This window comes from Rhea pennata, chromosome 5, assembly GCF_028389875.1.
Source record: "Rhea pennata isolate bPtePen1 chromosome 5, bPtePen1.pri, whole genome shotgun sequence".
NCBI classification, from domain to species: domain Eukaryota; kingdom Metazoa; phylum Chordata; class Aves; order Rheiformes; family Rheidae; genus Rhea; species Rhea pennata.
This window is the reverse complement of record NC_084667.1, coordinates 54954912-54979813: the sequence shown is the minus strand read 5'-3', so window position 1 is coordinate 54979813 and position 24902 is coordinate 54954912. Positions and strand designations below refer to the sequence as shown.

Below are 24902 nucleotides of genomic sequence, written 5' to 3'. Positions count from 1 at the left end.
CCAATACAAATGAACTAGCACATTAACAGAACAGATTAATTCAAATCAATAAACCAAAAAAATTTGTTACAAAAACTAATGCTAAGGAAGTTTAAGAATGCCCTGATTAACTCTTAACAGCCTTGTTTTATAAATGAAGTTCAACAGCATGAGATCATGCATTAGTCAGAAGGAGAAAAGTCTTTTTCATCAGCCTCCTGACTAGCCAGTCAACAAAGAAAATTCCCACCTCCAATACTCTTCTAGCTTTAGGTGATCACCATTAAAAGGTGAAGAAGTCCAATACCTGACAATCTTATAACATCCTTAAAAAGATAAGGAGGAGAGTAGAAACTCAAGAGAATTTTTTTGAGAAACAATGGTTCTAGTGATTGAAGACATACCTGCGCACACTGTCTTTCTTATCAAAAAAGGAAGTGAACATGATAGTGCTGTGAAAAACATAATGCAATCAACAGTTTTCTCTCCCCAGTTCTTCATTTTTAGTGTTTTTCAGAAAAAGTATCTCTTCATTCACTTAATTTTGATACACTGAAGCTCCACTCAGTTTCGTTAAAGGGTATGTTATATAGCCCCTTGCCTCCAGGTGACAGGATTTTGGGGGGATTGTTTTTAAATAGCAAGCAGTATACTCACCATTCTAGTCGCTGTTTTTCTGTCGGTGCGCTTGCTAGAAGTACAATATAATGCCTTTGGAGATAAAGACAATATGCTATTCTATTTATATTTCTAAAACTATACATTCAAAAAGTTTTAATATTAACTTCTCAATAAGTTCTACATTGAAAACAACAGATTATTAGCTTAAGTACATACTCTATTTCAAAATTAGGTAAATTAAGTAGACAGAGGGGCTATTAAACAGTCTTCAAGCATGTAACTAACAAACCTGAAGATGTTTCAGATTTAAAGGACGCTTGCGACTATACTTTAATACCAGTGGACGGGGGCAGGGGGAGAACACTAGGAATGCAACAGCAGTTGAACAACATTACAGAAATTTCAAAACCTAATAAGATAAGAACAGGGCTTTAGCTGCCTACTGCAGAGATTCACTGTAAGCAAAAAAAAAAAAAAAAAAAAAAAAAAAAAACCCTGTTCACAAGCACCTGTACATATGTCATTCTTGGTCACAACATTATTTCTGAAGAGTTAGATGAGTGGTTAGCATATATTCATTTATGAAAGTCAAAAAATGTGTGATTTATAAAAACACAGACATTTTAAAACAGTCTTTAGACACTTATCTGAAACTTCATAAGGAATGTTTCCTCTGATGATAATCTTGAAGCTTTCAATTATATTCTAGGATAAGTAGGGTATTATCCACTGTAAATAAATCCCAAACAAATTGTATACAAAGCTGGAATGTTATTTTAAACAAAGGAGTCCAAGGATGGTAGGAATGGGAGATGACCACAGTGAACAATTCTTTTTCTTTTTTTAAAAAAAAAAAAAAAAAAAAAAAAAAAAAAAAAAAAAAGCTTGAGTTCATAATCTAGGCATGTACTAAGTTTCTTTCCAACAGCTGTGATTTTCAGAAGTTTAGCTAGGAATTCTGTTTTAACATCTTTAAGTAATCCAACTTAGTCTTCTCAGAATAGGATTTAATTAATAATACTGGTAATATCAGAGATTAAACCTTAGTACATTGACTTCAGGGAAAGGAAAATATTTCACTATTGTAAGCCTATGATGCAAAAAGGGTCTTCTAATGCTACAGGCCTTCAAATTTTAAGGGTAAATCAAAATCAACTGATCAAATCCGTAACTATACATTTCCACACTTATCTTTTTTAGACAGAAGTAGGAGGAGGAAAAAAAAAGAATAATTCAAGTGCTAGAGTCATTTGAATGATCTATGAGGGAAAAGGATTTATCTGAAGAGACTTTTCCTCCCACTTCCAAATAGCACATATTATCCATAGATTTTTGCATTTTGAAAGTATTAACTGCTTAATACAAAGTGTTAAGTTTTTCCTGTCATCTTATTTAAAATATGCACCTTTTAGTTATTTGTGAAATACGACCACCAAATTATTTATGCCCCTAAAATCTCAGAAGTACCGCTTGGGGGAAAAAAAAAAATGAGATAAAGGAGAAGTATAACAGATTTTGCCAGAATAGTGTAACACCCTGGCAACACAGGCATATTCTGCCAATTCAGTTGGAATTCAACAAGAACCTTGACAGAAAAAGATCCCTTTCCCCAAACTAACTGGGTAAGAAGTCACTCATTTCTAGTATCAACTTCTTCTAATGAACACTGGATACGCAACCGTTAGCCCTAAAATTCCTACATCATATGTAGCATACACACACAAAACGTGTTTCATTCAGTCGGAAAGGCAACTTAAGTTTACTGTTTTTAATCATGCATGAATTGAAAACAGACAGATCTGCAAGTATTTAGAGAAACTCATTTTCCAGTTACACGTTAAAAGTAGCTCCTTCAAGCAAACACTTCTAGAGTACAACTCCAAAGCCTAAGCCTCAACTAGTTGAGGAAGGATGCTTCAATGCTTTAATCAAAGCCTAGATAAAGAAAATAAGCCATATTTAATCAAAGTGCATTTAATGGATTTTCCATTTTCGCTCAGGTATTTCTAGTTAGGGCATATAAATAGAAAAAAAAAAGGCAAAGCGTATGATGCTATTCTGCCACACACAATTTGCCGAACAGTGCCGTGGGGGAATCAGTCACTGGAACTGTATTGCGTTTTCAGGAAGAACATTAAATTGCTGTTAAAAGTTAAGACATTGTTAGTTTTAGGGTCCAAAATGCCACAGCTAAGTTTTACAGAAAAAAAAGATGTTATTGATTCTTTAATTCTAATTTCATAACAAAGAATATGTCCAATTCAGTAGCATCCATTACTTTATATCATAAAAACAGGGGAAAACCTCCTGATATTAAGGTTTAACCTCTTAACTGTTATAATATTTATTTTCAGATGCATGTTGTTATTTTGATAATACATACATATTTTTAAAGTGCTTCTTCCCTCCCACCTCACACCGCCTCGCTATCATCATTAAATTTTAATGAAAATAGAACACAGCTATTTGCTACATTATCTGAATTATCTTACACTATTATTAACATCTGCACCTACAAAATCTCAAACTATTTTTAAAGAGGGCATAAAAGATAGTACTGAAAACTGAGAACACCTGGACAAGTTCATTCCAAATTTTCTTCAAAAGGCTTTTCAGGCTATCTACTTTAAATTAACCACATCCAGGCAACTGTTTAAAATGCCCATGTAAAAAATATGCTTAGAGTCTATTTACATCTATTTAGCAGGATATTTATCTTTACAAAGAAGAAAAAACATGCTACAATTCACTTAATGGAATGCTATTTTTCTGAGTCACATTTCACTTGTCTGTTAAAAAGTTCTAGCCATTTCAGTCTCATGTAACACTGCATACTGATGTTATACCAGTCTGAAATTATACTTATTTTCTTGCAAAATACTATACCCAGAAAGCATATGAGCATATGTTCTCTGTTGCCCGTTTCCCCCATCTGAAAATCTAAATACACATGAAGTGCAGATGGCACATATTGCAACTTCCTAACTTCAAATAATTCTTGATATTTAAAAGAAAAAAAGGGGAAAAAAAACCCCACAGACTTCTCTTTCTAATCTGTTCCAGTCATGCAGGTATGCAGTAGCCTCCAGATTTCTTTAGTCACACATCTTTGAAGTTTGCTTATTTTAAACAGGGCTAACAAAGTGAAAGCATTTATGATCACCATGTACATTTAATGAAGTTGATTGCCATTAACATTGATATAGAATACTAAAGCAATGCATTCAGGGGAAAAATGTTTTAAAGAGGTAAATGTCTCAGAGCAAGGATCAGATTTCTTATCCAGTAGAACACTATACACTGCTTTGTATACAGCAAAAACAAGTTCATGATGCCTATAATTTAAACACCAGGGTGAATGAGAGAAGAAGACAGGGAAGAGAAAAACACCTAGTTTTCAGATGGATATTGACCACGAAGAGCCACATTTATTCCATACTGATGAATGCATTTAATTATTATTATGTGAAACGTTATTAACCAAGCTTTTAAATTGACTTGCTAGGGGTGTAGCATTCAAAATCTTGTTTATTTTAAATAATTAGCAGGCTCAATAATATCATTCCACATTTGAAAAAACAAACGACATCTTGTGCAAAATATACAAAACCTGGATATTTAGTGCTAGCAAAATAAGCTTTTATTGCCGTTATTGACGAAATGGCTAAAGCTGGTACACATAAAACTACATTAAAATGGAGATTATTTCAAATGATATTTACTGCTTCCTATTCTTTCTAATTTTGAAAGAAAGAAAATGTAGTAAGGAAGGTATTAGCATCCTCCTGAGCAGAAACTGATTCGTCTGCAGCTCATTTTTAACTTAAAAAAAAAAATACACTTTGCAGTGCTCTTTTAAGTTTCCAAATTTAATCTCCAAGGTACAACATAAAAGCCATCCAAATGTTTTAAAGCTTTTTATCATGCAAAAGGTATAGAAACAAAACACAGACACATTATGAAGGTCATCAGTCTTTTTTAATGGGGGAACTGTATATTTCAGTCTCGTTTAGATTAGTACATAACCAACCAACCACCCAACACAGAAACAAGTGTAAAGTATACTTGATTCAAGAAAAATGGGTCTCCAAAATTTCAACTGAGGGCAAAGAAGATGTAGTCCGTATTTTAATAATTCATATTTATTATAAAAATACAACTTTCAGCAAATCAATATACATTTAAACAAGCTTCTGCCCCACAAGCATACTAGAAACCCTAAGATACGTAAAAAAGTATGAACTTGAGAGTATTTACCTTAATGCAGAGACATTATAAAATTAAAGAATCTAGGTGTAGAATATTAATAAAAAGCCAAAAGCCTTAAGCTTTAATTAAAAAACTAGTAATAACTAGTACATCTGGAAGTTAGTCAACACAACAGTAAAAAGTATCTTTTATTATCAGAGTGAACTGTTGACTATATTGATGGAAAAAAAGCAGTTTTAAGTAGGTATTCATCTTAAGTATTGACCTGCAGAGTTAGTTCTTTTAATGTCTTGTTTCCTAGGAGATAAGACCTATTTTTAGAATGCTTACTGATACCACTAAAAACATTTTTGTTAGTCAAACCACCTGATAGGTCTTCAATTATATTGGTAACATACCAATTCTATAGTTAACTAGTGACATTCTAGATATGTAGTCATAGACTAACAGGTTTCTGATGTACAGACTGAAGACAAATAAGTATGTGAGGAATCTACTAATTTTCTAAGTGAAAGGACAAGACTGTTCACTCCTCCTCTATGTAAAACACCTAGAACACTTGCAATACTTTTTGGAAGCCTAATGTATGTGAATGTAAATTCCTGTGCCACCAAGCATTGTTAGATATTTTAACTGATAAAACTTAAACATTCTGCCATGCCATAAAATACATACTTGTACTTTTGAAAGAAGTTTGGAGCTTCAAAAAGTTTGGACCACTCTGCCTTACTCAGCAAAATTTCATCTGTGATAGCAAGACCTAAATTATAAAAAAACATTTAAGCTTTTTTCTTCTTTTAAATACAGCTTAATATCCAGAGTAAACCAGCTTATGAACTAAAAATTACACATTATTCTTCCCCTTCCTCAAAAGAGCTTATCAACAATCTTTATATTCCAGTAGTCTTACCTTTTTTCCCCCTCCATAAAGCAGTCACTAGTTACTCAGATCATATTATTAATTACTAAGAAAGAACCTTCATCAAATAATTTGTTTAGAAACCTAAGTTAATCAGATTGATTTAATACAATTTTGCTTTGCAGTGCAGTACAACTCAATTTAACCTTTTGGATACAGCACAGAGTAAACCTGCTCAGTCCAAAGAAGGTAAAGATTCTTCTTACAGTACTTGAATTATCTCTGGTGTAAGCACTGTATGACAGAGTAAAGAAACAAGACAATGAGCTACTACATTGTCTCCAAGAGTTGTTCTCTGTATCAAGTCCTCTCCTTTCTTTGATAACATCTTCTCATACCTACTGTAACTATTAAATAGATTAACTGAATGAGTCTCAAGCACTTATCTCTGAGCAAGTCAATATATTAGGACTAGTACCTGCCATCAAAGGAGACTATTACACTAGTGTTCCATCAGAAAATAGTCAGAATAGTTTTCCAACATAATCTAAAGCCACTAGAGAAAAAAAAAAAAAAAAAAAAACTTTCAATTGTAGCTCTCATTTTCAGAGCAGATGGCATTCTAATAAGTTATCTTCAATATATAGGAGTAAGTGACAAACTTGCAGCAGTCTTCTAGGGAATCTGGTACTTGCAGCCAAAAGCAGCACAACAGATTGCTAAATTCTACCTGCTTTAGAAAGTATTCTAATGTCAAGAAGTTACTTAATATCCTCCCACCTCCCCCTTAAAACAAGTGTACCCACAATAGAACTATTTTAATCCTTTTGAATACATTTATATAGAGTATAAGATAATACTTACCTTGTTTAAATTCCTCAACCATGACCATCCGTGTGGAAACGGACACATTGTAGGTAGAGTTCTGCTGTGGGTATGCTGGTGTAATTATAGGCATAAGATGGTACCTATCACTGGGATTTACCTATATATAACAACAGCCAATCAGTTTTCTTCAAGCACACACATGAGTTAATAAATTTGGATTTCTCCCTTTGCTAAAGTGAGTCTCAAGTTCTAATGACATCTTAGTTTGAAGGTCAAATAAATTTAGCAGTATATCAAGCTCAAGATGTTGGTGTTTCTGGATTTAGAAATACCAACTGAACAGGACAATTTCTCTCTTAAATAGAAATTAGCTTCTGAGCACATCAAAACAAGGATATCAGATCACAACATAAGCACCTTCAGAGAAATTGCTGTCTTGAGACCCTGTGAAACTTGTTTTTTGTTTTAGTCTTGTAACACTACTGCAAATGATGAGCCAGTCTAACATGAGAGGCTCTGGGAAACCTGAGGGAAGCAGCACTTGCATTAACATATCCTTTATTAAAACAGCATATGGGGAACAATAAGGAGTGAACAGCACAGGAAAAAAAAACATTTAAATAACATAATTTTGTCTTTCATAGGCTCTAAGTGAAAGTTAAGGATGAAACCTTGTCCTTAACTTACCACATTTTGCTTAGCTACTACAGTACAAACAGCTCACATCATACACTGACTTCAAATCCCTACCCCAGGGGTAACAGCGTTACTCAAATACACTATTTTCAACTGTCTCACATTATTTAAATATAGACTTCTGTCAAACAGAAAAGTAGATAAAAAAAAAAAAAAAAAAAGATTGTGCAACTCAATCTCTGGTGCTTACTTGAGCACCGAGAATTTTAAAGTTGACAAAACAGAACCATTGACGCTACACCCTATTGAAACCTGAGGACATGAACCATGTGTCTGCTGGAGGCTGTTATTTTGTCTGCTTGAATAGCATTCACATCCAAGGAAGTGCTACAAAGATAGTATTCATGATATTGACGTCACTATGCAAAACTTAAAAATCAAGTTATCATCTTCTTTGGTCCAAGATGAAAAGATACATTACTGTACAAACAACCATAGGGAACTGAGCCATATTCAGTCAAGACGGTTGCATTGCAGTGAATTCAAAACATTTACAAAATAACAGGTTGCAAGTCAGACGGTAAGTGAACTGTTAAAAACAAGAAATTTTTCAATAGTGTACTGCTTTAAGGCATACATCTAATTACTCTGAGTATCTATTAAAATCACTTATTACAAAAAGTTGAAGTACATTTTTCAGTAAGTGTGCTTCAAGTGGCCAGTTTACAGAATTAAACTAACTGTTCCACACACAAGGGAATTAGAGGTTACTACAAAGAAAACATAGTATCAAAATATTAAGTTTGATAAACCCAAAATGAAGTTCACCTGGGAATCTTTAAGCAACTGAATTTACTGTACAGTGTCACTTATAGGGGAAAAAATAATACACTAACCCTTGGGTCCCATACAGGCAAATTAAGATTGCATTCTTCTGGCTGTTTCAATAGCACTGGATTTGGCCATTCCCTGTTTAAAAAGATTGTAGCACTGAATAAGACTATTGGATAAAACCATTTATGTTCAACAAACAATACTTTTTGAATGTGACCCTTCTTCACTCTGTACTTATGGTAAAGTATCATCTCCTCAAGACTAAACTGTTCTAGCTGTAGTCCTTCAAATAATCTGTAGTCTAGAGCTATAATATGGCTATAATTAATTTCTCCAAGGCATCAGAACAATCAATTTCCTTTGCCTTTAAGTCAGAGCTTTATCATCAGTGGTTTAGGTAACTAAAGCAAACTCCTATAAATGCCTAAATTATACATCTAACAATGAAGAGCATCTCCTCTATGAAGATCAATATTCCATCTGTCCTTACACTAGCTGTTTCCTGGTCAAACTACAGGAGCAAGAGCCAGCATCATAACAGCATCATTACAAAGCACATACACTAAGTTAATTTTTTCCCCAACACAAATCATGAGAAGAAACCATGCTGACTGAAACAAATTAACAAAGAAAAGCAACACTTCTGTTCTCCACTACCATGAATAAAAGGTTATATATAAAGTACTTCTATAGGAAGATAAAGTCAGTTAGATCTTATGGTGTTTGTACTTTAATGCTCATGACATGCACAGTATGAATTTGTAGAAACTTCCTAAGCATAAGGAGCACATTAAATGGCATTTGCAACCAATTTTCCTATAACACCTTTGTTTCATAAGATATTAATAAATACTATGGCCCTCCAAAAAGGCTATAAAGCCAATGGACTTAAGATACAGTGAAACTGTGGTAATTATCTTCTTATAAAGAAGGAAGATACTGTACTTGAAGTGAAGCAAAGCAACAACTTGCTGCAAGTATTCTAAAAATCTGTCAACACCTCATGAAGAATATAGGTCTCCAGAGACAATCTAAGAAAAATAGTATTCAGTGGTAATCTGCAAAGTATACTTTTGTCCAGTTCACTTTACGTTTACCTGAAATGCTCCCATTCTTTCTAGAGTTACTCAATCTGAGTTAACTAGCTTACAAGTATCAAACCACATTTAATCCAGAAACACGTCCTTCTCTTTCTCTCCACACTAAGAAAACAAAGAAATCAGACTTCTGCCTCTGGTCCTCCTGAACTGCTTTTAAGATATGTGCCTAAAACAGATACCGATATACCTCCTTTCCCAATCATCCAAATATATCTGAGTGCTAAATGACTCAAACTTTTGGGGCATTAGGTCTTATTTAGCACTATATAAAAGTTACCTGAAACATAACATTGAGTTTCAACAAATAATTAAGAACATTCTAATTTAAAATTTAGTATTGTTGGTTTGGATACTTCAAGAACCAGGCACATTGAATGACTTTTATTGAAAAGTCCCAAGCTCTGGTACCTAGAGTAGACAATACTTAGCTACCAACTTAACCTGATAACAACTGAAAAAAATACCATGAAAACAGGACTAAAATTTAGTGTCTACAAAGTAATTTTATTTTAGTGTAATCTAAATTTAAAAAAAACAACATACCATTTAGAAAATACCAAGAAAAATTTATGTACAAGAGTTGATGCTATTGCATTTGGATAAAGCTGGCAAGTTCTTGCTACTAGCATAGCCCAGGAAACACCACCAAGGAAACCTAGTATATTGGAATAGATGTTGTGGCCTGTGGATTGAGAAGGAGAAAGACAAAAAGAGAAAGTTATCAGTAATCATAACGGTTAGTGAGAGCTTCAAAAGTTTTGGAATAAAACTGCTTACGTTTTGCCCACAGTTTGATTGCCCTCAGTGTTAACCTGAAGTTGTCAATGTTTGGTACTAGATGCAGAATTTCATCGGTTACCCGGCAACCTGCCCAGAAAAAAAAAAAAAAAAAAAAAAAATTACCCTTATCATCTCAATTTTTCGTTCCCTTGCCCTCCCCCACCAAAGCCATCAAACTTTTGGTCACCATTCTGGAAATTGTCTTTTGATGACTGTTGTTTTAAATTTGAAAACTTTTTCATGTTTATGTTGTCTTTTTTGTGGCCCCTTCTCCCTCCCCCCACCCCCGCCAACGTCTCCAGGTGCTCAGGAGGACAATTCATGTATTTACAGATATGACTTAACATTGCTACTCAATTTTCTGGTATTAATGAACTACTGAGATGCAACACAAGTTGTTTTAGAAAGAGACAGAATTTCTAAATTCTACTGCTACGAAGCTCTATAAAGTACATCACAGAACATGCAGCCAGTTAAAGCTTTTGAGCCTTCACAGACCTACAGAAAACACTTAAAGCTTTTCTTTAATTTGTAAAAAGAATAATCTAAAGAGCAGTCTTTAAATGTATATTATTACTTTGATGAGCGTTGCAAGGCTTAAGAACAACATTACAGATGATAGTATTACCTGCTTAACAGACTTTTAATAAAGAATTGAGTTAATAAAAGGTTGCAGCTATTGCTGTTTTCTTATAACCTGCTCTAAGACCAGGTCAAAGAAGCTACACAAAAGTGAAAGGTAAGTATGAATTCCGAAGACTGCACAAATATTAATTTTTGCAAAACAATGGAAGCTGCTGGGGTAGCCTTCTCCCTACTCTTCTCAAATTTAGTATACGCATGTCCAATTTTACTTGAGATAATCAAAATTTCAGTTCATAACAAAAGCCAGTGATAACTTGTGCTTACCCCAAGCTGCACATAGTCTGAAGCCCCTGCACCCCCATATCAGTACCAAATTTTTAAAGCTTCAGTATTACAGAAAAGTTAACATTTACAAAACCTCACAAACTATCAATGATCTGACCTAAATCCAGCAGTTTGATACCTCTAATTTATCACTGAAATAATTCCATAACTGTTTATGCATATTAAAACATACAAAAATGATAACATATGTACACACACACAGCAGATAACACTCCATATAAAAGTGATCTAAGATACTTATTGAAAGACTTGACAAAGAAGTCCATACGCAAAACTATATATACATACCGTTAAGACTTCGTATGCATCTAATATCTAAATTTTTAAGTAGACTATCATCTCGGAGGTCTAAGTCCTCAGGAATAGTTTGCAGTGCTAATCTTGCGAACAAAATATCAATCTAAAAAAAAAAAAAAAAAAAAAGGAAGGAAGTTGATTTTTCTTCTGCCAAGTTACAGTTCTGTAACTGATTTTAATCAAGCTTAGTAATCATAAAAAGAGTATTTTACAAGAACATGAAATATATACTGGATTATGATCAGTAAGGAACCATATCATATATAAAACCAATGTCCATTTTTATTAGTGTAATAAAAATTCTTTATGGACCAGTACCACTTCTAGGTTCAGGATGCAAAAGTCTACTATGTTATCAGAGTAAGAGATGAATGCATCTAAGTATTTTCAAAACTATCACTGGAATACAGAAAATATGGTAGAAACCTTTTATATCTAGCATTCTAAAGCACATAGGCAACTAGTTATCTCTGTGCATTTAAATATCTGAGGTTTTCATACTGTTTATATACAGAGACTTCTGAAAATCTAGCAAACTACTGAGCAAGTGTATAAGTTTAAGTCATGAAGTAAAGCCCACTTTCTTTGCTGTTACTTCTGCAGTAACTCATCATCACAGCTTTAACAAGTATGCATATATGAATTAAGATACTTCAAAATTGAAAATTTGTAATAGATACTTAAAAAATTGTATCCATCTCTTAAACATGATTGAAAACAACTTATTTGGAGAAGTACCCCCAAAATCAACAGTGCACTGAATACTTTAAAGTTTGTAATAGCTTCTTAACAACAAGATATATTAGAATTTCCTAATTAAGCTGAAAATACTTTTGAAAAAGCTCAGTTTTCTACAAAAAAACAAAATTAAAATTTAAGCAAGAGCACACATACATATAGAAAAACTGGTAGTGGTAGAAACTTCTAAGTTTAACTGACAGAATCACCACTAAACTAAAGCCCTTTTCCTCTAATCAGTGTTTTCTTTAGAGTAATATAGGGCACCTCTTGCCCAGATTAAGAAAACATTAAACGCATGCACGTTCTCCATCTTCTGGTACTTATAAGCTGGGCACAGTCACAACCATCAGAAACTGACCTAACAACAGCTGCAAGTGTTAGGATAAATCAGTTTTAGAGATTAGAATTTTTTCATGCCATGTCAGCAGCATGGGTTAAGTCTCCAGTCCTAAACCTAAGCCATCAAGGCCCAGGATAAATTACTATGAATTACCATATTGGAACAAGACACTACTACTCCTGTAGCAGAAAGTTTCGATTTCCCTATCTAACCTCGAGTTTTGAATTCCATTAAACAAACAAACACCTACATAACACTGTGGCTTTAATGCAAATGACTTAAGAAGGTATCTACAGCAAGATTCATTATTTAGCTCTGTAAACAATAAATTCTCCAGAATAATTAGAGTTTCTAATAACCAATTGTACATGAACAGTAATACAGTGTCTGACACACATGCAAATTCACAGGCTAGCTTACTATATAGTACCATATATCTGAAATTTGGAGCACACACATCTTCCTGCTTAAGCATCAATAAATACCAAAGAATACACAAATAAGTAAAGCTAAAAAAGGTGGAGGAGTGAGGGGCAATCATCTCCTTCCTGAAACTCAAAAGACAAGTTGCCAGTGCCCTCACTAAGGACGGTTACAATTGCAGGGCAGAGATGCAACTCAAACTGGGAGAGAAGAAACTGCAGTCTTGAGTAAAAACTACAGCTAAGTATGGTTACTGTGCAAATTTTCATGTGTTAGAAGACTAACATGGAAATTTTTTCCCCACTGAGGTAGCTTCCTTATTCACCAGCCAGTGGTTAACATTATCCAGGTAAGAATGACAACTCTGTGTTAACAGCAAGTATGTTTTGTCTCGTCACCATGAGAAGCTGGCAGATTGATTACAAAATGGTCTGAAAGAAGATTAACAGTATCATTTTTAAGTAGTATTCACATTTTCTTAACCACTAATCTGAAAATACTCAAAAAAAGTTAAGTAAGTTTATTTTGATTAATTTTGAAAATCAAAAAATCCTGATAATATTCACTGTTGAACAGGTAACTGTATGCAGATACCCACAGAACAAAGAACCTTGCAATGTTCTAAGGGAAACATGCTAACAAAACACAATTTTGGCATTCTTTTCTCCTGTCTTCTCCATTAAGAAGCATAGACACATCCACTCCAGGAAAGTTTGACCACTAGGCAACAGCCACTGGATAGAAACCTCACAGACTAGAACAGTAGCTTTGGTCAGATGCAAAAAAAGTCTGAAAAGATCAGGATGAAGGGACTATCCAACTTCCTTTCAGCAACAGATTTTTGAGACCTCAACAAAGATCTGGACCTTTTGTAATAAAGTTTTGAAGCAAATCTGAATTTAAGGTCTGCACAGTTAGTCATTAACAGCCAAAAATGATTTAAGCCACATTAGCTTACTGATCTATCCTACAGAGTACCAATATTTGCATTATTCAGAACTTCTGAATGTAATTTCTATTAAATGACGAATAGTTAGTAGAAGTAGATAACAGTGCCTAAAAAAAAAAAAAAAAAAAAACCAAGAAGATATTCTACACAGCTTCAAGTATATCAAGATAGATTTGTTTCAGTCTTGAAGTCTCACTTAAAATACATAACTGCAGATTAAGTATTTGACCAGAATTGTATTTAACTATGAACCTAGGATAGTCACTTTAATGACACTTATGTTAGTGAATATTATGTAAGTCACAGGTATTTTGAAAGCTTTGTTTCAACGTTCTACCAAAACAAAACAAAAAGATCTTTACCTCTATCCCATCGAAACAAAGTTTAATAACGGGGACAAAAGCTTCTTCAACAGCCTGGGGAAAAGAAGTTACATTTTATTTTCAGCATAGAGAATAACATTTACAAGCAAAAGCTAGAAGGTCTAAACAATCACAATGAAACACTGTTTCTATTGATGTTTTCCTTGTTTTCCTAGCTGCCTATATGTTAATTATAGCCCAAATTTGCACTGACAATATTACCTCAAGATCCAACTCTCCTCTGTCACTGTATGACATTGACATCATCAGAAATCTTTTACTCCTCATAGCATCTCTGAATACTCCAAGGCCAACCTGTGGGTATTCTAGGGGTCTCTTATTTGTTTCCACAATCAGTATCTCTTTGGACAACTGACAAGGAGATAACTGTGCGACTATGTACTCTGACTTCATCTAATCCAGCTGCAAGTCACCAATTCCCAAAGTTCAAGCATCTTTTCTAAATGTGCTCATTAATTGATGATTGAGCATCTGAACATGCCAAATCTGCAGAACATCAGTTTTGCAAGAGCACAGAGCTTTAGGACAGCCTTATATACTTCCCCAATAAGAAAATCTAGGAACTGTCAGAACTTAAGTATAGTTCTAAGAGAGTATTCTAGTTCTTAAAAGAATAAAACAATGCTACCCTACACACCTAATCTTAATCTACTGGTTGGCAGCATGAATCCTAAACAAGGTATGAAGCTAGCTAGCAAGTCTCCCAAATTTACTCACTAAAGCGACTCCTTTTGAAAGCCTAGGTTCCCCAAAGACAGAGGTGGACAAGCTTTCTTAGACTTGGCTGGCATGATTTAAAACATTACAGCACTCTGATCTAAAGGTTATTGGTATCACTGCAGAGGCAATCGTGTGCATGTTTTAAATCTAACTTTGGGCTACATCAACTATGTAAGCTTGAATCATCACCAAAAAGAGTCAGAGTAAGACTAATTAGAAAACTGAAAATTACATTATAAAAAAGGTTCTCATGCATTCAATACAATTGCTTCAGTGCATGTAGTATCACGACCAGATGCTTGCACTAAACCAATCCTGTTACCAGAGTGAAATAATGCTGCAGGAGAGAGTCTATCAGAACAGGACTAAACCAAACTAGAGCTTAACACTTGCCAGTAAGTAATAACCTTCATCTAAAAAAGAAAGAAAAGAAACTTTATTCTGAGCTAATGCTGAGATCAAATTTCTCACTAGCTGACCTAGAAAGGCTCGTGATTCAGGTACAATGGAAACAATACTGTATGCAAGCATCTCTTTAAGAGTGAAAATTTCATCTTTATATGTTAAAAGTCTTGTACAAAGATGTAATAATGAGGCACTTGCAAAATAAAGAAGGCTACCTTCATTTTCAGATGCACTTTTGACAGCCAAAATAGAAGGTTTTGTTAGTATCACAGTAATTGTTTATATAAGCACAAAACTATATAGTATTTTGTTATCCTACTGTTTTTAAAATCTTCATCATAAACATACAAGTTATCTTGAAAAGGATCAAAACCAAACACCTGCATTTACATCTGCCTGCTGCTACAGACAGTGAGTCAAAATTCATCAGTACTAACACTACTTAAGAGATTATTTTCCCATTCAGATTTTGAAATTGGTGTTATCTAGTAAGGAGGAACACAGAAGATTTAGAGGGGTCTCAATTTATTTCAAATATGGTGACAGGCCTTGCTCTAGGTTAACTAAAGACTCAGTGTAAGCCTTAGCAGTAAGTTATTTTTGCCTATTTTAATACATCATTTTTCCACTATGAATGTTTCAGCATCGTTACTTCAGCTCTATCAGATAATTCGCATACCCTCAGATCTTTTACTTCTTCTTGTTGTTTCAGTTTTTCATAAAACGATGTGAAAAAATCACTTCTTTCAACATGTCTTGGTGCAACACACAGGGCATCAATATCAGCACCTGAAAGCATTCCGTAGTACAATTAAGTCATTGACACTTCACAGACATAAAATGCCAGCAATAGCCAGAAATGTTTTTGCAATCAAACAGAAAAAAAATTAGCTGTTCTTCCTACAGTTATGTCCAATAAAAAGTAATACCAAGCCAAATGAAATTAAAAATATTTTCATAGACATTAAGCATACTGGACATACATTCTTCCTTCAGCTGTTAAAACATTTATAGCAATTTTCAACAAACTCTGAAAAGCCAAGTATACACCTTTCTCTCCTTAAAATTAATTTGCATCTGCTATTTCACAAGCATAGCATGACATAAGAACAGTTTTATTTAGAATGAAGGAAGAATAGAGATGCTTGACATAAAAAAATCTAACAATACCTCAAAAAGCAAAGCAACATCTTGTTACTCAAGCAGGCATTTACAGACATAACATTTTAGTTCTTATAATAAAAATAAACTTTACCTTTTGTATGAACCCCTAATCTATAAGATCCAAAGGTAAAAATTTTTCCTCCAACATTTTCTATTACAGACTGTGGAAGATTCTAAATAGAGCAAATAAAGCTGGTTATTTTACCTTAGCAAACTATTATGAAACACACAACTTTTGAGAAAACAAAAGCCAAAAGTATTTTAGAAAATTGATGTTAAATTAGAAAGATTAACAACATTCTGAGTAGCAATCTGCTCTCTATATACTGTCTTTGATGAACAGCTTTAAGGTTTAACTAACACTTACATAAGTATTTAGTATTTAAAGGAAAGTATGTTTGCCACTTGGGAACTATTTGTACTATTATGGCCACACGATGAATTACTACCTCAAACTTGCTATTTGTTCTAATGGTTCTACTATTTAGGAGCAATACTTTAGAAATACTATGGACATTAAACATTTTGCTTAATACTCAGGCTTTTAGACTGATTGAGAAATTAATAATAGTATTTTTCTGTTGATTTAAAATGAAATCTATTTACCATACCATTGTTTATTAAACTACTTTGATTCAAAAAACACTTATAAGATATTATGCTCCTTTAGACAAAAGTTTGGTTTTCAGAGAGACGTTTATTTATTATAGAACTGTGTGAGTACCTTTACTAGTGTAAGGTTACTAAAATTCCTATTTTTTAATCTTTAAAGAACTCTTGAATCTACAGCAGTGAGGCCAGAGACAGTTAACCTTTCAAAACAGGATGCAATATTTTACAGTTTGAAACTCTCTATTAACAGAGATTCACTGAAAGATGTAATTAAACTAATAACCTGTTATTCCATGATACATACATACATATATATATATACACACACACACAATATGAATTTAAGTGGCTTCAGATCGTATACCAGACAAGTCTCTCTTGCTATTTTACTTTCGAGAACCTACAAGAACCTAGATGTACATAGCTATTATATATAATTTTATATATATATATACACATATATATAAATACACATATACATATATACACACACACACCCCATCTTAAAACATAAATGCCCATTTCATAAGAGAAGTATGAAGAAATCTAAACTTGAACACATTCAAACCAAAATACCTTTTATTCGGGGCGGGGGGGTGGGGAAGGGAACGCTAAAAACAGTCACTTTCATCTTAAATTTTACAAGTTTTATATTCAAAAAAAAAAAAAGGTCAGGGAGGAAGAAAGACTCATTGAAATCAAGCTGGGTTATATGGAAAAAAGGTGTTTTGTTTTTAATCCAATACAATACTATCAATATTCAGTCTAACAAAGCAGCATCAGAGAATATAAACTTCTCAAACTGAATATTCAAAGTGAAGAAAAGCACCAAATCTTAAAGCTACAAGAAATACATTTTAAGATTTAGCACTGGTTCACACAGTCAGTGTAAGCATATTATCATCGCAGGATTATATATAAATATAATGAAAAAGAGTGGTATTTCTACCTAGGGAGATGAGAGAAGTATTGAAAATAATATTGGAAAAAACTTGTGGGAGTTGCAATACTTCATTAGTTTACCTGCATAACAACTCTAAATGGGCAACACTGCCTGGAAATAAGAGGAGCAACGTTGTACATAAATAAAATTAGTCACATAACAACTGTATTTATTTTTTCCAGTTTAATCAAATCTAAGATGCATCATGTTTAAATTGGGAATATAATTATTTTTCTACAAAAGTCTTAACACAAGCGTTTTTACATAAAACACATCCATACCTTGCTTTCACTGATTTCTCGTATCCATTCCTTTACCAGGTTATTTAATTTCCCCAAAATTAGAATCCTATTGATAAAACATCAGAATCACATACAATGAAGTTATAGCAAACTAGTGTTATTTACCAAGATGTTGATCAGCATTATATGAGTCAATTAGAATAGCATTACAGATATAATTATAGCTCTTGTGTTTGTATATAAATACACACACAGTCACATTTCCAACATTCCCACTACTTTCCCATTTAAAGATGTTCAGATTATATAAGCTCAGAAGAAATACCAGCATGCAAGGCCTGCTCATATTAAGACACATGAATTCCATTAATTAATTTTCAAAACAAAACTTGTATTAACAAGATGTGTGGATCTGAAAGAATACCAAGAAGCAGTACTGAAAAAAAAATTCTAGAAAGCTTAAGAAAAAGTCTCTGAAAGAAGCAGTCACTATAACCAAGTAGTTTTGAAGGGGAAAAAAAAGGGGGGGGGGCAACCTCCTAAATTTAAAGACTTGATCCATTCTACATTTGAGGTGCTCCTGGTAAGAGGATAAGGTTCAACCTTTGTATTTCACTAGCCATGGGGGGAGGGGGGGGGGGAAGAGAGGAAAAAAAAGAAGAGAAAAAGAAAAAAAAGAAACCACATACCCCTCCCCCCCACACAACATGCTTGGGGTTCAGTAATCAGCTACAGGTACCTCAAGATATGAGAAAACCACCATTAAAATGTTTACTCACCTGCGTTGCAGTTCCTCCTCCTCTTCAAATACACCATAGGGTTTTAGGGTTTCAATTAATTTCTGGGTAAGCATGCAGTCAAACTCCTTGGGGGCAGCTAAACTGATTGGTGAGGTAATGCCATAATGCTTCTGCAGCTGCTGTGTTTGTGATCCCTGGGTTGTAACAGGACTAATAAAGGTAAATAGAGTTACCAAGAGAAACAAAATATAAAGTTTATTTATTTATTCCTATCAGATTAGCAGAGACACACATAGTCTGGAAAAAAAATAAGCCTACTGTTAGCAGCCACATCCCAGACCAATTGTGTTAACTCTTCGTACCAATGACAGCAACAGAATTACTTTTCTCCATCTCTAAAAACTTGTTGCAAAGTGAGAAGTCACTATGATATAGGATCTTTTACATCAGCTGACTTAACTCTCAAAGCATGAGACATAAGGAGGTTTTAGCACATCTTGAGCTGAAGCTACACCTCAGGCATAGGAATAATAGGTCAATTCTCCCCTGTTTGAAGGTAGTAGGAGAGAGTAGGAAAATAAGCAAAAGAAATTTAGTGGAAACAAATGAGAAGGTGGCATCGTACTATAATTCTAATCTGTTTCCTACATCAGCATCTTGCATACCTGAACAACCATATGGTTTTTAATAACAGGTATGTATATCTGTTTGTGATGTTCATAACTGAACATAGCCTTATTTTCAGAACTGGTTCAGCTTTAAGACCAGTAAGGCTGGATATTTCAAACTGAACATGCTCTTCAATAATACAAAGTGCCTGGATTCATTGATTACTGCATGCTATATCTCTATAATTAAAATTTTTGTGAACTCATAATAGCAAAAGCAGTTAGCTATTAAAAATATTTTCAAATATTCAGCATTTTAGAATAAATGATATACTTAAAGGTAATATTTGTCTTTGTTTACACATTAAAATTAAGAACATTGTCTTGCTAGTAAGATATTTCACAGATACAGAAAAATGCACTATTCAAATCTGTATTAAAATAGTACTATGGGTTACTTTCAGCATTAAGTACAAGTTTCGCTTATCTATTTTAACAACTTTTCTCTAACCTAGGAATGTTAGTCCCCCACCTTTGATTTTTAAAAGGAACAAGCCACTGTCCTTATGCATACTGAGAAACTCCTTTTCATGAAAAATATGGAAAAAAAATTATCTAAGTTAGCCAACTCTTAAGATACCAACAAAAACATTACGACCTCTCATCAAAGTAAGTAATTCAAAGCGGCCAATACAGAAATAGCTATTCAAAACACTGACAACAGAAACAAGCATTATCTGAAAGTTAAGGCAATGCTTAAGTTTTAATCCTCAGCACTTAGAAGTTATAATCTTGCTATATAAGATTGTTCCCATTCATCAGCATGAATTAATGATTATATCTCATACCAACATGTCATTCATACCATTAATATTTTTAAATATCATTAATATTTTTAATTCAGGTAAAACCAGAAAAAGCATCATTAATGTCTCCTTCTGAATGCAATTATTCATTTTACTAGGGCAAAAGGTATAACATCAATTTAGTCTCCTTCAATTTTCATAGAACTAGTGCTAAGACAGACTCCTGTGTGAAAAATTCAAGTTGATAGCTTATGTAAAGGTTTCACTCTTGTGAGCATAACACTACTACTGTTATTAGTCCTTCACATTTATACAAGTCCATTTCTAGAATACTAAAGAAAAAAAAAATCATTCCAACTACATATTTAGCAGGAAGAGAAGAATCTTACAGCACAGCACTTCCATAGTGAAAATTTTTGTGAAGTTTCCTCCTCAGGATTTCATTCTTCATTTCCACAAGGATTGAAAGTCAAGATATTTTACATATAAAATTTTTATTTGCAATCAAGTACTCAGTGGTAATGTAAGCTTCTTACCAATCAAGTTCAAGCCTATTTGTCCCTGTGCAACCACCCATTAACAAAAGGAAGAAAATCAACATAGGAAAGATTCTAAAAAAAATTTAATTAAATCATACCAAAGAAAAAAAATCCCAACTAATCATTTCTGAGAACATGATCTGACATAACTTCCTTCAGCTCAAGGGGAGATTTAATCAGTGAATGAAGTTAATAATTACTGAACAAATCGTATAGACTTTAGTACTTGACATATGAATGAAAGCATTTAAAAAAAGCTGTTCAAATGAATTATATAGAACAGATTCTGATTAAACACAAGTTTTCTTTGTTCAAAAAGAACTACCTTTAGGAAAAACAGCGCAGAGTAGCTCAAACAGTGAGCTTTAGCCACTTACTTAGCTGTTACAAGAAAGTAGTCATAAAACATGTCTTGCTTCATTTAAATTTCCCTCAGATATGATAAATATTTTCACTTATACTATAGGGTAGATAACTTACTTACTCTATCTATTGTTATTTTTTTTTCAAGTTAAGTTTTTCCAGGTTACGTAATTTTAAAGCAAAGCTAAAATAATGATTTCTTTAGCTTATTATTTTTATAAAAATTCCCAAATAGTTTCACTCTAAGTTCCACATATCCGTAACTATATCAAATTTGACACAGGTATCAAGCTTCCCTGAAACAGTAGGCAAAATTCAGCTTGACAGAAGTTGTTTCTAGATTTCTCAAAAAGACTCGATCAAAATGTAACTCAAGCCTTGATTCAGTGATGTAGTCTTGAAGTCAGTATTGCTGACCAAGCCCAATGTCTTTTACCTGTTCCTTCCTACTCAGTCCTCTTCAGTTTTACTGACATTGGCTTGTAGGGCCACACTGTTAGCCTTTTAGAGGACTAACCACTTAAAAAAAAAAAAAAAAAAAAAAAAATCCACACACCCTTTTCCTTGCTCCCAAAATTACAATACATAAAGAACAGCCAACATTAGATTGCTTCCCTGATCTGCTTCACAGCAATACCTTGGAAGCACAATGTGCAGGTTTGTCTTAGCAAAACAGTATGTAGACATGATTTCCTTAAACCAGTCACGGGGCACGTGACAAGTTTCGAAACTATTCACAGAAAGGACAGCTTCAAATAAACTAGTCAATGTACATATCTGGGGATTGTTATAGACAAAAAGCAGTTACTGCTTTGATTCCACTTCATTATAAAAATGAAACTAGAATGTTGTCAGCAACAAAGGACAGCCCTATGCAAAAGTTTAATCTTCATTTCAAGGCTCAGAATTCAATACAAGTTCTTACACTAAGGAGAGCATCCCTTTTTAAACTTTGTTCCTCTTTTTTGTAAAAGGCTAGTCCTGCTTAGGAGTCAGATGCTGCTTCCGTACCAGCAGAGGGTTGAACAGTAGGTCCAAACATCTCCTACCCCACATTCAGCACTAATTGATTGATAATGATGTGCAACAGAATTGTGAACATCATTAAGGGACTGTGTGCATGTATAATGGAATAGCCCTACAGGAGTGTATACTTCATGCAAGTAATACACAACCAACACAAGCCAGGAAGTTCAAGAAATCTGTGCACTCCAGCTGACAATCGAAGAGTCTTCCAAACATTAGGTACTAGCCCTTTTCAAGACTTTGATCCTTTACTGTTTCTGCCTCAATCTAAAGACCCAGAAAATAGTTTAGCCATCTGCACAGAGCAGAAACATAAATCATAAGTTCACATACAAATCTAGGCAGCGCTAACCCTACTTTTTTGTTTTCAAACTGGATAAGCTACTTGCATCTAGGCAGCATATAGATTAGTATTTGTCACACAAGCTCTTTTAGACAGATTTATGTTCTTATCAAACTCCCCAAAACAAACCCCAGTATTTGTAGGCACTCCTCTAAAAGGTTGGGGGGGGGGGGGGGGGGAGATCTCTTTTTCCCCCCCCCAGCTGTTTAGCTGTGAATCTGTCCTCCATAAAATATACTATGTAGCATTTTTCTCTAATCATTAATGTTTTTATCTCTGAGAAACACTAAATAAGGACATTTCTGCAGAACAATATGTAACGTTCTCAGGATAGCTGCTTTTTAGAAGATGTCAGAAGTCCAGCTGATGCAGTGAAACCTACATTTCAACATTACCTACATCCTTTTCAATACTAATACATTTTAGGTTAAAAATATTTAAATTGAAGCTCAAATGTTTACATCCACTGAAGTCTAGCCTATTCTAAGTTCTACTTAGCACACTACAAGCTACTTCAAGAATGCCTTTGTTAAGTTAGAAAAATAATGGTACTAGGCACATAGAATTTATATTAAACTCACTTAAGGAGAAAACTAACTAGTGATAAGCAATCATTATCGATGCATTTAAGTGGCAGTAAATTTTCAAAATTACTGCATAGCAAACATTTACAAGTATATCCCTTCCCTTGCAGTTTCATCTAAAGCCAAGGAGAAGTACAGCTTTTGCTACCTGCTTTTAAAATGAAAAATAAAAATTATCACTTAAAACTAACATTGTATTTCACCTTCCACCTTTAATGTTGCAGTTACATCTTACATTTTAGACAGAAAACAATGATGATCACAAACAAAATTCTGATAGTTTACTTGTTTACGAAACCATAAAGATCACCCTCTATTCCAAAATCTCTCTTATTGAAAGGGCATGTGGACATTTTAGCTTTTACCTGCAACGTATCATGATACTACCTTTGGAATTCCTTGGTTTAAATTACCAAATTTACTCAGAAGGAACCAACAGGTAACTGTTGACACTAGCTTTATAGCTAAAAAGATAGAGAAGTCAAATCCCTAAAAAAAGGAGGGAGAGGAGGATGAGAGAGAAAGGAGGAGTACGTAAAATTTGTTAGTCGTTGTAGATAAGCATTAACAAAAAGCAAAGAACATTAAACAGCAACAAAAAGTCCCATCCCAATTAGTCGATCCTAACAGCAGCAGTGACAGTTTTAGTAGACCTTGTCAGAGTTTGACAGGCAACTCAAAGCATGCTTAAACCTTTTCTTTATTATTTTTAGACTAGAGTGGGCTTTTAAGAAAAAACATATATATCACGAAGAAGAATAAGAAATAGTTTGGGCTCTTCCCCTCTCCCCTGTTTGGTTCTAGTCATCCAAATACATGCATTAAGATCTTTAATTTCTCCCCTGTGAATATGAGCTATCTACTAATAGCCCAGAGTAAAACAGAAGTTGCAAAAAAAAAGAAGTACAGTTAAATTTAATGTGCTATTGTTGTTGCTTAGATTTATCCTTAACAACTGAAGAGCACAGGCTCATGGTTTAAACCATCTGCAAACTGGGTAACAGCTACCGTGGCTTAATTCTGAAATATTATGATCCAAAATTTCATCCTCAAACATGAATTAATTTCAATTCTTAATGAAATGCACCTATAATGTAACTTTTCATATAGAACAGACTAGGGTTTCATGTGCAATATTTATATTGACAGCAACTAAAAGACCTTTTTCTTTTCTTATTCTTTGGTAAGGAAAAGGTATTCGGTAAGGAATACCTTTTAATATGGTAATCAGTACACACTGATTTAAGAGTAAACTGTGGCAATATAGTCACTGGTAAAGCCGTTTCATAACGGAGTACAAAAGGGGAATATTATCATAGTATCATAGAATTGGTAAGGTTGGAAGGGACCTCTGGAGATCATCTAGTCCAACTCTCAAAAGATTGGCCCATACAGGGATCGAACCCACGACTCTGGCATTATTAGCACCACACTCTAACCAAGGAAGAAAAGAGACAGGTAAGAGGCTCTACAGTTTCCAGGCATGTACACTCCTTCAAAGGGAAGTGACTACACATTTGCCTTGATTGACCACATCAATAAATCCTGTCTTTCCAATTTACTGGTCTGAGATATCCAAGTCAGATCCCCGAGGTAAAACTGGTAATCACACCATCTAGTTGATCAATTAGAGCTAAATTCACATAGCTCAAGCTGTACTATGTTTGATTTCAGAAGAAGCATCTTGTCTGTATTTTTACATCTTCCAATAAGGATTGAGTTTGGCCGTTTTGTATAAAGGTGAAAGTTTCTGGCTTAATTGTGATGCCCTCACCCCATACGAAAGAAATATAGACATAAAATCTGAATTAGGTTTGTGCAAATTAGAGGGAAATGTTATTTTAGGTGGTTAAGACATCCCAGTCTTCCTTCCTGAACAGGAAGTTTGAACAACTAGT

The 24902-nt window shown here is 33.9% G+C and overlaps 1 protein-coding gene across 4 annotated transcripts in view; it reads right to left on the bottom strand.

Annotated features, from left to right (window-relative positions):
* PAPOLA (poly(A) polymerase alpha) overlaps positions 1 to 24902 on the bottom strand; it is a 45360-nt gene that overhangs the window by 16232 nt on the left and 4226 nt on the right. For 2 of the 4 annotated variants that reach the window (XM_062576291.1, XM_062576292.1), the window contains exons 2-13: positions 18775 to 18945; positions 18035 to 18101; positions 16290 to 16371; positions 15714 to 15823; positions 13889 to 13942; positions 11065 to 11176; positions 9844 to 9933; positions 9610 to 9748; positions 8029 to 8101; positions 6533 to 6653; positions 5485 to 5569; positions 637 to 690 (exon numbers count right to left, since the gene is read on the bottom strand). In XM_062576291.1, coding sequence (XP_062432275.1) covers positions 637 to 690; positions 5485 to 5569; positions 6533 to 6653; positions 8029 to 8101; positions 9610 to 9748; positions 9844 to 9933; positions 11065 to 11176; positions 13889 to 13942; positions 15714 to 15823; positions 16290 to 16371; positions 18035 to 18101; positions 18775 to 18945 — 1158 coding nt within the window. Of the gene's footprint in view, positions 1 to 636; positions 691 to 1361; positions 1438 to 2508; positions 2536 to 5484; positions 5570 to 6532; positions 6654 to 8028; positions 8102 to 9609; positions 9749 to 9843; positions 9934 to 11064; positions 11177 to 13888; positions 13943 to 15713; positions 15824 to 16289; positions 16372 to 18034; positions 18102 to 18774; positions 18946 to 24902 lie in introns of those variants that run through there. The other 2 variants (XM_062576293.1, XM_062576294.1) reach the window with 2 other exon arrangements.